The 12,465-nt window shown below is 37.3% G+C and overlaps 1 protein-coding gene across 1 annotated transcript; it reads left to right on the forward strand.

The window, feature by feature from the left end:
* The first annotated feature begins 896 nt into the window (after positions 1 to 896).
* LOC106676790 (uncharacterized) lies at positions 897 to 9,561 on the forward strand. The gene is made up of 11 exons (XM_024801891.2): positions 897 to 1,010; positions 1,100 to 1,272; positions 1,392 to 1,532; positions 1,895 to 2,033; positions 3,715 to 3,895; positions 4,405 to 4,546; positions 5,057 to 5,200; positions 6,472 to 6,518; positions 6,601 to 6,633; positions 7,941 to 8,017; positions 9,148 to 9,561. The coding sequence occupies exons 1-11, from the start codon at positions 897 to 899 to the stop codon at positions 9,256 to 9,258; spliced, it is 1,302 nt and encodes a 433-aa protein (XP_024657659.2). The 3' UTR covers positions 9,259 to 9,561.
* The last annotated feature ends 2,904 nt before the right edge of the window (positions 9,562 to 12,465 follow it).

Raw genomic sequence — 12,465 nt, forward strand, 5'->3', positions numbered from 1 at the left:
TGAGCTGTTTTAATAAAGTAGAGAAAAAGTGGATTTCTGCATCACCAATGGTGATGTAAATAAAACAAAAAGCAGCTCAAAAGCAGTAATGCTGAATATAAAGAAGAGAAAAAATAGTTGTTCAAAGCAACCATTTTCACATGGGGGACAGAAACGTCAGTTTCATGACTTATAAATTTTAAATTTACATACAAAACATTGGCACGGCTTCCCATGTCTCCAAGTAAATGGACTTTGGTTAGAGACCTGAAATACTGTCGTGGTGAACACAAAAAACTTACATGTGTTGAGTTTCCCTCTGTGTGTGTGTACAACACTGTAGTTTTTAATACTGAGAGCAGTGTGTCAGGATTTTTAAGATGAATCATTATCAATTTCAAACTCAAACTCAAATATCTTATTTTAATGCTTTTACTTTACAATATAAAACAACTTGAGGTGACTTGTTGTTTACAACTTATTGTAAATCGGGGCCCATATAAATAAAACTTTATTGAACTGATTTGTTTATCAAAGTTTTTGTAATTACAAAAGGAAAACGTTTTCCTCTCGTTGGGCATTCTGAAGTAAAAGGTCATTACTGACAAACATTGCTCTTGCATAAGATGGAGGGGACATTTCAAGTAGGGCATACTGTAATAACCAGAAAACTCACACTGACACCTCTAACCAACCACTGCTGAAAGAGTTTACAAAAATAAAATATTAAAATAAAAAAAAATAAAAAAACGGAGACCAAAGATAATGTCTGAAGTTCCTGGCAACCGGATTAGCCCTGCCTTCACAGTACATTATTGTCAGACAGACAACCATGAAACTTTTCTCGTACTACAACATGCCCCAGCCTACTTTTGCCTAATGACTTTCTTTTGTGCAGAGACTTTATCACATTCATCATGTCGCTCTCTGCACTGGTGCTGCTGCTGCTGCTCGTCTGTGTCCAGGCTAATTTTTATGGTATAGTGGTGAACTACTACCCAAGTGGCAATAATTCAACAGGAGCTTCCACTGTAAGTACACTTTCTTAAAAAATCAAGTAAATTTACTTTGTGAGTTTTAAAATTATTTAGGTAAACATGTCTTCACTGTAAATCTGCAGGGCATTCTTTATTACAAGTTGGGCTACAGCCTCTGCTTGTACAGTGTGCCCTACTACATCAACGGTCAGCCACTTGTGCTACAAAAGGTCGATGAGCCGATAAGTGGAGAGTGGTGCCAAACTGAAGGAGTCATCTCTCAGTATTTTTCCAGCAACTCTATGTTTTCAATTCCGTGAGTGCAGCCATACATAATTACATATGCATAAATATAGTCTTTGTTGTTGATTTGTCACTGAGGGGGAATGAAATTTAATACCACAACTTCTGAGAAGTCATTCATTTCTATTGCAGGGCCTCTGGCATAGACTGGATCTTTGGCATCAAAAATGGCATTGTATCATTTAAAATTCAGGCTCTGGTGGAACTGAGGATCCGCTCTGACATTGGCAAAGCCAACACATCACCACAGACCACTATCATACCAGCTATCAGGTCAGCCCTGTTTGTGGCTCCATTTCTTTTTTAGTAATTATACAAACATACATACATTCATACAATTTTATGTGTCACTTCTGGTAAATTCATTGCCTTTCAGACACGGAAAGTTTCTGTGTAGAGATGGATAAGGATAGAGAAGTCTTAAAGGGAAAAATTAACCTTTGGTCCTCCTTCATTAATGCAATTTTGAAGCTCTTGAACCATAAAACCTGAACAGTGTCCAGGCTGTGGGTGTACTGAGTAGTTTTCAAACATGAACATATAAAAATGGTGTCAGATATTTCACAGAAATGAATGAATGAATTTGATTATTTTATATTTTTTATTCATTTATTTCTATTTTAACTTTCTTTCAGAGTTCCATCAAACTGTCCAAGAAATTTGAGCCTGTTGATGTTTGATCCTGATGGAGACATAGTGAAATGCAGAAATGGAGATGCATCACTCTCAGAGTGTAGTCCCTGCACACCACCGTCTGTCCTCAGCCTTTCACCAGTAAGCAACAGCTATTACTCTTTTTGTCACACGGGACATGTTGGCATAAACATGAATCCTCGTGTACCAATCTATACTAAATCTGATTGTAATGAATTTTTTAAACTATTTTGTAATAAGGTCGCTGCCATCAGGTCTAATATTTCTCCATCATCCTCTCAGTATCACATTTGCACTTTGCTTACTTCTGATGCCTGGTCCTCTTTTGCTCCTGTTACCTTAGAGGACATTAGTGCTCTGCTTGGTCATATGAAACTGACTTTAAACCACACTGACGCACTTCCTCCATCAGTTTTTTTTAGTGTGTTTGACTCTATTGGCACCTGTATTCAGGAAATAATTCATTCTTCTCTTTATACCTGCTCAGTTCCCAACTTTTTTTAAGCAAGCTATTGTTAAACCAGTATTAAAGTTTAGGTCCATCTCTTCCAGACAGTTACAGGCCAATATCATATTATTTGTGTCAAAGAAAAATCGGTTGCAGAACAACTTAACAACCTTTTGGAGAAAACAATGTTCTAGACATTTTTCCAGTCTGGTTTCCGCAAATTGTACTCCACTGAAACGCTTCTTACTTGAAGTGTCTAGTGACATTTTAATGGCAGCAGACACTGGAGAGTACACCGTTCTGGTTATATTGGATCTAACCTCTGCTTTTGATACTGTTGATCACAGTGTCATGATAAATAGGCTTAAGGATTTGTTCGGGATTACTGGTGTTGTTTTAAAATGCTTTATGCCGTATCTATCTGATCTTTTACTATCTTTATGAATCAAGTGTTGTCCGAAACATCAGCTTTGCCTTCTGTGGTACCTCAAGGATCTGTTTTAGGTCCGATCCTCTTTTTGCTTTATATATTCCCTCTAGGCAAAATTATCAGATGTTACAATAATATTTCTTATCATCTCTATGCAGATGACATTCAGTTATACACTTCTTTCAAAGCTTCTGAGTTATATAAATTGGCTTGTTTAAATAATTGTCAGGAATCAAACAATGGTTAAACAACAATTTCCTCCAGTTAAATACAGATAAAATAGAAACTTTGATTGTTGCTCCTGATCTTATGATTTCAGAAATTAAGCAGGATATCAGTTTTTTAGGCTCTTCCGTTCAATCAAGTTTCGGGCAAGTCTTGGACACCCAAATCAAGAGACTTGGGTCTCATATTTGGTTGTTCAATGTCTCTTGAGAAAAACTTCAAACAAACTAATTTGAAACTGTTTTTATCATCTAAGAAACATTTCTAAACTCAGCCTACTGGTGTTAAAGGCAGAACTTGAGATGATTATTCATGCTTTTATTTCTTCTTGATTGGATTATTGTAATGGTCTTTTTACTTGTTTCAACAAATCAGCTTTGGTTCGCCTTTAGACTATACAGAATGCTGCGGCAAGACTTTTAATTGGCACAAACAAGAGGTCACACCTTATTCAATTTTTTGCTTCTCTTCTTTGGCTACCAGTAAATGTAAAAAAAATAGTTGTAACTTTGTGAAAAGTTCTAAATAATTAATTTTTACTTACTTACTTGCAATGATGCTTGATCATAGCATCATTTCATATCATATCTGGCAAAGTTGGTATAAAAAACAAATCAAAACCCCTGCTTTTTGTTAATTTAGATAAGTGTAAACTCTATGTGAGGTGTCTTCATGGCCCAATTTTTGTCTTCTTGCAGTCCTCTTGTACTCTGTCATTCAGCCCCACAAACAGCAGTGATGAAGGTCCGTATGCGGTACAGCTGATGATAGAGGACTTTCCCAGACAGAACATAACGTTGACTCAAACCAACGGGACACAAACAATAATAACAACCAACGATGCTATCAGCAAAATGCCAGTTCAGTTTGTCGTGAGAGGTACAAATAATTTCTCCTGGCTCCTGCTTAATGGCCCTGTTATTTTGGCCTTTTTTTCTTTTCACCCTGAAGCTAACATTACTTTATCCTTACTGCAGAAAATCCAAAATTTTTTAAGATTTAAAAAGCTTGTCTTTATGGCTGCTTATGAACTTGGAAAAAGCTTTCTCTTGGCTACCTGTAGATGAGAAAAACAATCCTGGTGGACCAGTTAGAGCAGGGATAGGGAACGGTAGTCCTCGAGAGCTGGTGTCCTGCAGGTTTTAGATCTCACGCTGGGTCACCACACCTGAATCAAATGATTAGTTCATTACCAGGCCTCTGGAGAACTTCAACACATGTTGAGGAGCTAATTTAGCCATCTAAATCAGCTATGCTGGATCAAGGACACATCTAAAACCTGCAGGACACCGGCACTTGAGGCCTGGAGTTCCCTACCCCTGAGTTAGAGTTTCTATCCTTAAAAAATGTCTTTATTATTGTCATCACTGCTTTGTGTGTTGCTTCAGTGGATCCTGCAGTGCCATCGTGCACAGAGGGACTCTTTCTACCCATGTTCCTGCCTCCAACCCCAGCCCACAGAACCCAGCTCTACACCTACGTCAATCAAACTCTGGCTATCAGCATCAAGGCACAGACACTTAACTCCACGTAAGTAGATCTCTAAATATAGAATTAAAGGCTTTATTTGTTAAATTACCAATGATTAACACATCCTGCAGCACTGACTGTTTCTAAAATTAAGATGTAGCTTTAATGCACAAATCAAACCTGTTTTTCATTTAATCAGATCATGAATCTTATCTTCTGAGTTGTGTAACTTTAACACTTCTAACTGCGCTTCTACAGACAGGTTTGACAAGCCAGCAACCCAACCGGTTTTATACTGATGTTAGGATGTACTAGCACTAGGTTAAGCTAAGACAATTAAAGAGAAACAAGAATAAAATAAATAGCTTTTTAGCCAAAATTGCTTGATTTTTACAGTAAATAAAATCTAAAATAATTATTTCAAAAATTATATAAAAGTCTGATATCCGGTCAAAATTTCACTCTAATAGTTGAAGCATTTACAGCATGTCACAGGTAAACACTTTTTTCTTATTGTAGATCATAAACTTTTTAAAAACTCACTTTTTTCTTGTTTTTTTTTTTTTAAAGCATCTCTGAGCTGCTGTTCAGCGCACCGCACACAGTAACAGAAAGTCAAACAGGCCCAGGACAGTTCACACTGACGTGGACGCCATCTAACTCAGTAGCTGGACAAAGCCACCCCATTTGTTTTGTTGTCCAAGCTGTTTTAGGGTCAGTATCCTGTTTCATGAATACGATCCTACACAAAAGTATATTGAAACTTTCATTAAAACAAAGTGAAATGGAGCACATGTAATTTGCACATACATTTGAGTCTACTTCTGTTCCAATGAAACTATTTAACTTTGAGGACTGACTGGCTTAGTTCATTGCCTGCACTTTTTAATTTTGCTTTTATATTCACTCCGTCCAACCTTCATTCCTGTAAATCTTTCAGACGCAGGCATTTTAATTATCGTATCAAAACAAATGGAAGGCAGACTTAGAAAAGAAACCAAATTCATTGAAGACAGTAGACATGGGTGTGTCAAATACCTTTGAGGAATTACTCCATAACAACAGATACATACCTGAATGTGTGTGACAAGATCAACTTGATAGTTGAAAGAAGAGCAGAAACAGATAAAAACGGCAATGTTTTATAAAACAAGAACTGCCTCAGTAAGTAAAACAATGAGAAGAAAGAGAAAGAAGAGCAACACAGTGAGTCCAAACACAGTATACGGTCCAGCTGCAAACAAAGCTTTTTACTGTATTTGTGATAAGAACAGGAAGACTGGCCAAGTCAGTTTCCACATTTAAACCTGTAAATACTAAATGCAACATAGGTTAATGTGCCAACTTATAACTATAACTAACTGCAACTAACTATAATTTAATGCTAAAAACCTAAGTTTTTTCAATCTGTCCAAATTAATAAGATACCAAGTCCACAGCAACATACAAGTCTCTCCTTGTAAAGGCATACACATGTTATCTTTCCTTTCATAGCTGATTCATTATTTGGTGCACACCATTTTGTTAGTGTCTGATAAGAAAAATACTTAAAGCTTTTGTCCTTTTGAGTATAAAATCATGACTGTTGAGTGTTGAAGGGTACTGAGCCCACATTTTACCTGCTGAAATCCTGCCTCACTGGAAGAGCATTTCTAACAAAGATAGTAACGTTTAATGGTTTGGAGACTTGATGTTGGGACTGCATTAAATAATTGTGCAACAAATAAGTTTGATTTTATTTTTTATACTTGCAGAGTTACATGTAAACTTACTGATGGTAATTTTTTTTAAAGCTATTCATAAGGCACTGCTTTTCATGTTCTTTGACGTCAATCCAAATCCATCAAACTGTACCAAACTGAAAAACATTTTTATTTAGATATGTAACTGTAAGATAAACTCTCTAAACATTAAAAAAATGTATATTAAAAATAATGTAAAATGCATTTTGATAAAGAATCTCTTGTACTGATTTATTTTCACAGGGCAGCCAAGTACCACTCTGAGCTTCGATGTGTCATTGCGACCGTTGGTGAGCAGTGTTTTAACGTCCAATACCAACAGCTACACAACTGATACAGTTCATGAGTAACCTCTGTTTCAACTTTTTACAGCATTGCCAACTACATCACCCAATACACCAGCGTGTGAGTATGAAGGCCTGGACTAAATCAAAGTTAGCCTGACTTATCAGATTTAGAGAATAAATAGAAAATAGTAGAAGAACAGAAACTAGTACTTGCATTAAAAATGAATCAAACCAAATGGAGAGTCCAAAATGAATTGTGCTGGATCATCTTAATTTCATTTTCATCTTTATCACAAAACCTCCACTAGAGGGTGGAGTGGTATGTTAAAATCTAGGGCTGGCCAGCTTAGTTAACAGTGTTGGTCAAGTTACCTGAAAATAGTAGTTAGTCACTAATTACTGATTACTTCTCCAAGAAAGTAATCCCATACTTTACTGATTCCTTATTTTCAAAAGTAAGTTACTTTATTAATTAGTTACTTTTAAAAAACATGATACACAACCTGAAAATGTAATAAAGCAATAGACATTTCAACCCAATTCTATTTTTTCTGCATATAGAAAATCTGTTTTGTCTGTTTTTAAAACTTGTTTTATTACTTAAATTTTTTTTTAACTTTACACACATTGCATCAAGCAAAAATTAAGGAAGAAATTTGTTTAACATTTAAACCTATTTCCTGCATATTTCAGCATATAAAATAAAATATTTTTTTGTGTTTACACTCTTTCAAATAGATGCAAGTAAAACACAGCAAAAAATAAATAAAATCAAAGCGGCACTAAGTCCTGTCGCTCTTAAATAACCTTTTTAACAGGAGTGGAGCAGGTGGAGATTTGCCCAGTGCCACAGCGGTCATGTCAATAGGGGGATCCGGGGGTTTCTCTGTGAATTCTACATTCTAGTGGCAGCGAACTAGGTGGTTGCTCAGATTTAAAGTTTAATTTTTTGCTTTAAAAGAAGCTTTTCTTCCCATGCGGGCTAATGTTTTTGTCACTTTTCACAGAATCAAACTCAAAGTAATGTCAGTATTTCCAAGCTTTAAACGCTGCATGGTCGTACTCTGTCCCGCACTCCATATTAATCATTGTTGACCTACACGCGTCTGTTCCTGACATGGACGTCACACGCTCGTGCATCATTGTCATTAGACACTCTCACAAACAAAATCACAGTTTAGTAACGCAGTAATGCAGTGTGTTTAAACAAGTAAACAGTGAATGTAACAGTAATTTAATTGCTTTTTTGAAATAGTAATCACTTACTTTACTCATTACCTGAAAATAATGTAATCAGATTACAGTAAAGCATTATTTTTAACGCACTGGCGACCATCTCTGTTAATTAACAAACTACATAAAAAAAATAACAACCCAAACGTTCTTGTTGGTTTAGAGACTAACATGGTGTCTTTGTGTTTCTAGATGTTGCAGCTCTGAAAATGAAGTTGTCTTCTACAGTGGACTTGTCTCAAATCAATAGGGATCTCTTCTTAAATCAGGTTAGAATTTTTCTTATCCAGAGTTAAACTGACCCCTGTCCAAACTGACCTCCTGCAACACTAACGTTTTGGACATGTGGTGTATACTTGTATACAGCGAATAACAAATGTATTAGAACACATGTCATGAAAACCAGAAAACAAAAGTAGCTTAAAAGTCTGCAAAAGAAAACTTGCTTAAAATTCATATTGGTATTCATTAAGAAAATAACAATTTGTATTCACATTTTCAACTAAGTAAAGTAAAAGTAAAAATTTTATTTATATAGCACCTTTCAAGATAAAATCACAAAGTGCTTTACAGAGACAGAAAACAGACATTAAAATCTAAAACAAAACAAAATCAACCAAAAGCGAGTTTAAACAGATAGGTTTTTAACTGCTTTTTAAAAGACATGACTGAGTCCACAGATCTCAAACTCAAAGGGAGTGAGTTCCAGAGTCTGGGAGCCACTGATACAAACGCTCTGTCACCTTTTGTTTTTAACCTTGTATGCGGGACAACCAGCAACCCCTGGTCACAAGACCTCAGGGACCTGCTGGGGTGATAAGAAAGAAGAAGATCACTTAAGTAAGTTGGAGCTACACTGTGCAGGGCCCTATAAGTCATGATTATGATCTTATATTGGACCCTGAACTTGACAGGGAGCCAATGCAGCTGAATCAGCAGGGGAGTGGCATGGGAGTATTTGTGATGCTTTGTCAGAAGCCTAGCAGCAGCATTCTGAACACCCTGCAGTTGTTCCAGGGAGGCATTGCTTAAGCAAGTAAACAAGGAATTACAATAGTCTAAGCGAGATGAAACAAAAGCATCAATAATCATTTCCAATTCGGAACGTGACACAATGGGACTCAGCTTAGCAATATCATTCACGAATTTCAGCTGGCGCACTGGACTTCTCTGAGAAATCTCTGAGCATAATTATGCTGTGTGGCAAGAAATGTATTTTGAGTCATTTAAAAGTCTGCGCTCATGACTCACGTTATGACATATTTCAACAAATATACATTTTCCTCAACATAAAAATATTAAAACTGTTTTGCAGATGACATCTCAGATCCACTTTTCAAAGAAAAACCACACTTGAGAGAGCGGCGATGTTTTCTCACTGCTCCTTCTTTCTCCCCAGATTAAACAGAAACTGCAGTCATACGGACTGCCAGATGACATCAGTCTGCGCCTCATAAGCAGTGTGCCACAGATTGGCGTAACTGCAGCGTCCTCTAATTCTACAACATGAACCTGAAGTCCTGCATCTTCAGTCTTTCTGTACCAATTGGAAACATCTGTGTGGAAAGATAATACAAAATCTTACTTATCACACATAATTTTGCATTCAACCTGTCTGTCATAAAAATTGGTGATAAAACATTATTTGAAGTAGTGTTAAATTTTTAAAGGAATCATTCAAGATTTGTAATGTGTGTAATATAGTTCTAGATAATTCTATTTCTTATACTCTCAGTGTATATATACATGCTTTTTTGGCGTCAGAAAGCGGTTCTTCCACATCTTAGCAATCAGTAGTTAGAAAAAAAATCTAACAAACTGTTGGGGGAAAACTCTGTAAAAAACCCAGGAGAAATAAAGACACAATGAGACAAAGTTACTTTCTTTATCAAACGTGTACACGGGTGAGCTGCTAAGGACAACTCACACCATGCACAGTGGCTTGGTAATTTTTATAGGAAAGACAGTGAGAACAGGATAAGAAAATACAAAACAAATAAAATAAACAACTCCATATGTGGCGCTAGTCTCGTCAGCAGAGAGCTGGGAGAAGGCTGTGAGAGATAAAACAATCTAAAACAATATGTCCCAAAACAGTATGTCTTTGCTGAGAAAGTCTAAAAAGATAATTCTAAACTAATCTAACCATAGCCAAAGGGCAGACAAAAGGCATCTTTGTACATTTAAAAGAAGGTAAAGAAACATAGAATCATTTTTCCTGTAACATTCCCCCCTGTTTAACTTATTTTAAATGTATACAACAATTGTCTATGAAAATTATTTATTAAGTATGTTAGGCAATTATTAATTTCCAAAATCTTCAAAATGTCAGCATAGCAGAAATGGCAGTCATTTGGTCTAAAGAATAAAACAAAAGAAAATAATAAAAAGAAAAACATAGTAAATGAAATAACAAGTGGAATAAACAAGAAAAAATAATAAAACTAAAACTACAAAAAATAAAAGGATGAAAACTAAAATGAAAACTTCAAAAAATACAAGGATGAAAACCTTATATTTAAAATGATGCAAACCTTAAATTGAAAACTTTATATGTAAAATAATGAAAACTTCATATTTAAAATGAAAACTTTATGTTTAAAACTGAAGACTTCAAAAAATAATAGCATGAAAACTTGCATAACCTACTAATGTTTTAATCAGTGCATGATCACTTGACAAGTCATTTTTAATCACCACATCATTTATTAGCAGCTAGTACAAGTTCTCCTCTAACAGAATTGCAACGGGATGTTGTTCTTCTTCAGGCACGGCAATATAAGCAGTCATTGTAGTTGTTATCATCTTTGAAATCATTACTCTTAGACATGGCGGTGTAGCTGCTCCAGATGTGTGGTCAGTGACATATTTTTGCAGAATGGACAAATTCTGCAAAGCTTCATAAATGTCTCCTCCAGCTTTGTATCCATCAGGGATAAAAGTGCAACATGTTTCCCCGATCAGCTTGCAAACTCCTCCTTGTGATGCTGTTAGCAGGTCTAGAGTCAGTCTGTTCTGCAGCACCATCGTTCTGATGGCCTGCTGTTCTCCTGCTAAGACGGTTCCCAGGGTCTTAGTCAAGTTGATGTGTCGTAGCAGAGCATATCGGTTGATCTCCACGTGATCCCGCACCTCGGCAACTCCAATGCCGGGGATCAAGCTCTGTAAGAATTTCACTCCTCCTCCCCAGATGCGAAACTCTCCTGGCACTCCAGTGTCCACTGTAATGCCGAAAGAATTGGGGGAGGCGATGTCCACTTCACGTCTCTGCCGGCTGCTTGGGTGATGTGCAACACTTTGCATGAAGAAAACGTGATCTGATAATTCCACCAGGGCGCACAGACCTCCCCAACCTTCAGGGAGTGACAGATAAGCCTTGTTGCCACATAGGAAGTACCAGTCAGCCAAAACTCTGGTTCCTCTACTGCTGGGTGCCGTCCGTGCACATCCTGTCTGGTACTGAGTCTTTGTTTGTAGTGGCATTCGGTAGCTGTAGTTTGAGCGACAGTTGAGGCTCATCAGCGTCGTGTTACTGGCACAGGTTTCGTTGAGTGAACAGTCCATACACTTCCTCTCGTTCCTCGGTGGGCAGAAAGTGCATATGTATTTGCATAGCAGTCAGTTTTATTATTCAAGTAAGCTGTAGTGTTCATAAACTGCCACCAGAAATTAGTGGCATAGCCATGGGGAAACTTGGTGTACTTTCCTTTGTCATACAGTGTCTGCCTTTTCTCCATATAACGTGACTTGTTGTCCCTCACGGAAGCAAAGGTGAGGAGCCCGGCCATGGTCAGGGCCGCTGCAGTTGTTAAGAGCCACCACCTCATGACGACGGGACACACCCTCCTGTCGCAAGTAGACCCCCCGGCCAGGAAAGCTGACCCCTCCACCGGGCGAGATCACAACAAGTGGGCGAGCCTGCCGTCAGCTGTGTTTAGATGGCTTCACTTACTGGCTCTGATGGATGCAAGATGGTCGTTCCGCTATTTTGCAAGCTCCAGTTTTTCCTTTGGAGCACTTTGATCAGAACCCAGTCACCGGGCTGTGATCTGCAAGACACTTGATAGACATCATTACATTCTTCGTCATTTACAATCATCTCTTTATTTTCCTACAACTTAGACATACATTTTGCTACTGAAATTGTATCTGCCTTTTTCACTGGGTAGATTTCTGGCCACTTTGAGAATACATCTATAACCACTAGGGTGTATTTTTACCCTTGGCATTCATTTAGCTCAATAAAGTCCATATGGATTGTGTGGTCTCAGGTTTCCCTGAGCATTATATTTTTGACACGTCATGCATGTTCTGACAAATTGTTTTGCTGAGGTTTCAAAATTTACAGTGTAGAATTTACAGTGTAGAAATGAGAGTATTGTGTAGAATTTACAGTGTAGAAATGAGAGTTGACAATACTGGTCAGTCCCCCCGTTGACAAATGCGTACAGCCATGAGTCACTAATGCCGCCATTTTGTGGAGGAATTTTGGCAACACTGGCTTGCCATAACACATCATTAAGTCGTTTGTCAGAACTGCACCGTGTTTTAGCCATTTTGCCTGCTCTGCTGTGCTTGCTGTTTTTGTTCATTTTTCAACACATCCAGTGGAATCTGATGTGTGTTTACTGCCATCAATGTGATGTTTGCCTGTTGTGCCGCCTATTTTGCTGCTCTGTCAGCAAAATTGTTGCCTGTAGTAATGAAAGAGTCAGTA

This window comes from Maylandia zebra, linkage group LG3 (genome assembly GCF_041146795.1).
Source record: "Maylandia zebra isolate NMK-2024a linkage group LG3, Mzebra_GT3a, whole genome shotgun sequence".
In the NCBI taxonomy this organism is placed as follows: Eukaryota; Metazoa; Chordata; class Actinopteri; order Cichliformes; family Cichlidae; genus Maylandia; species Maylandia zebra.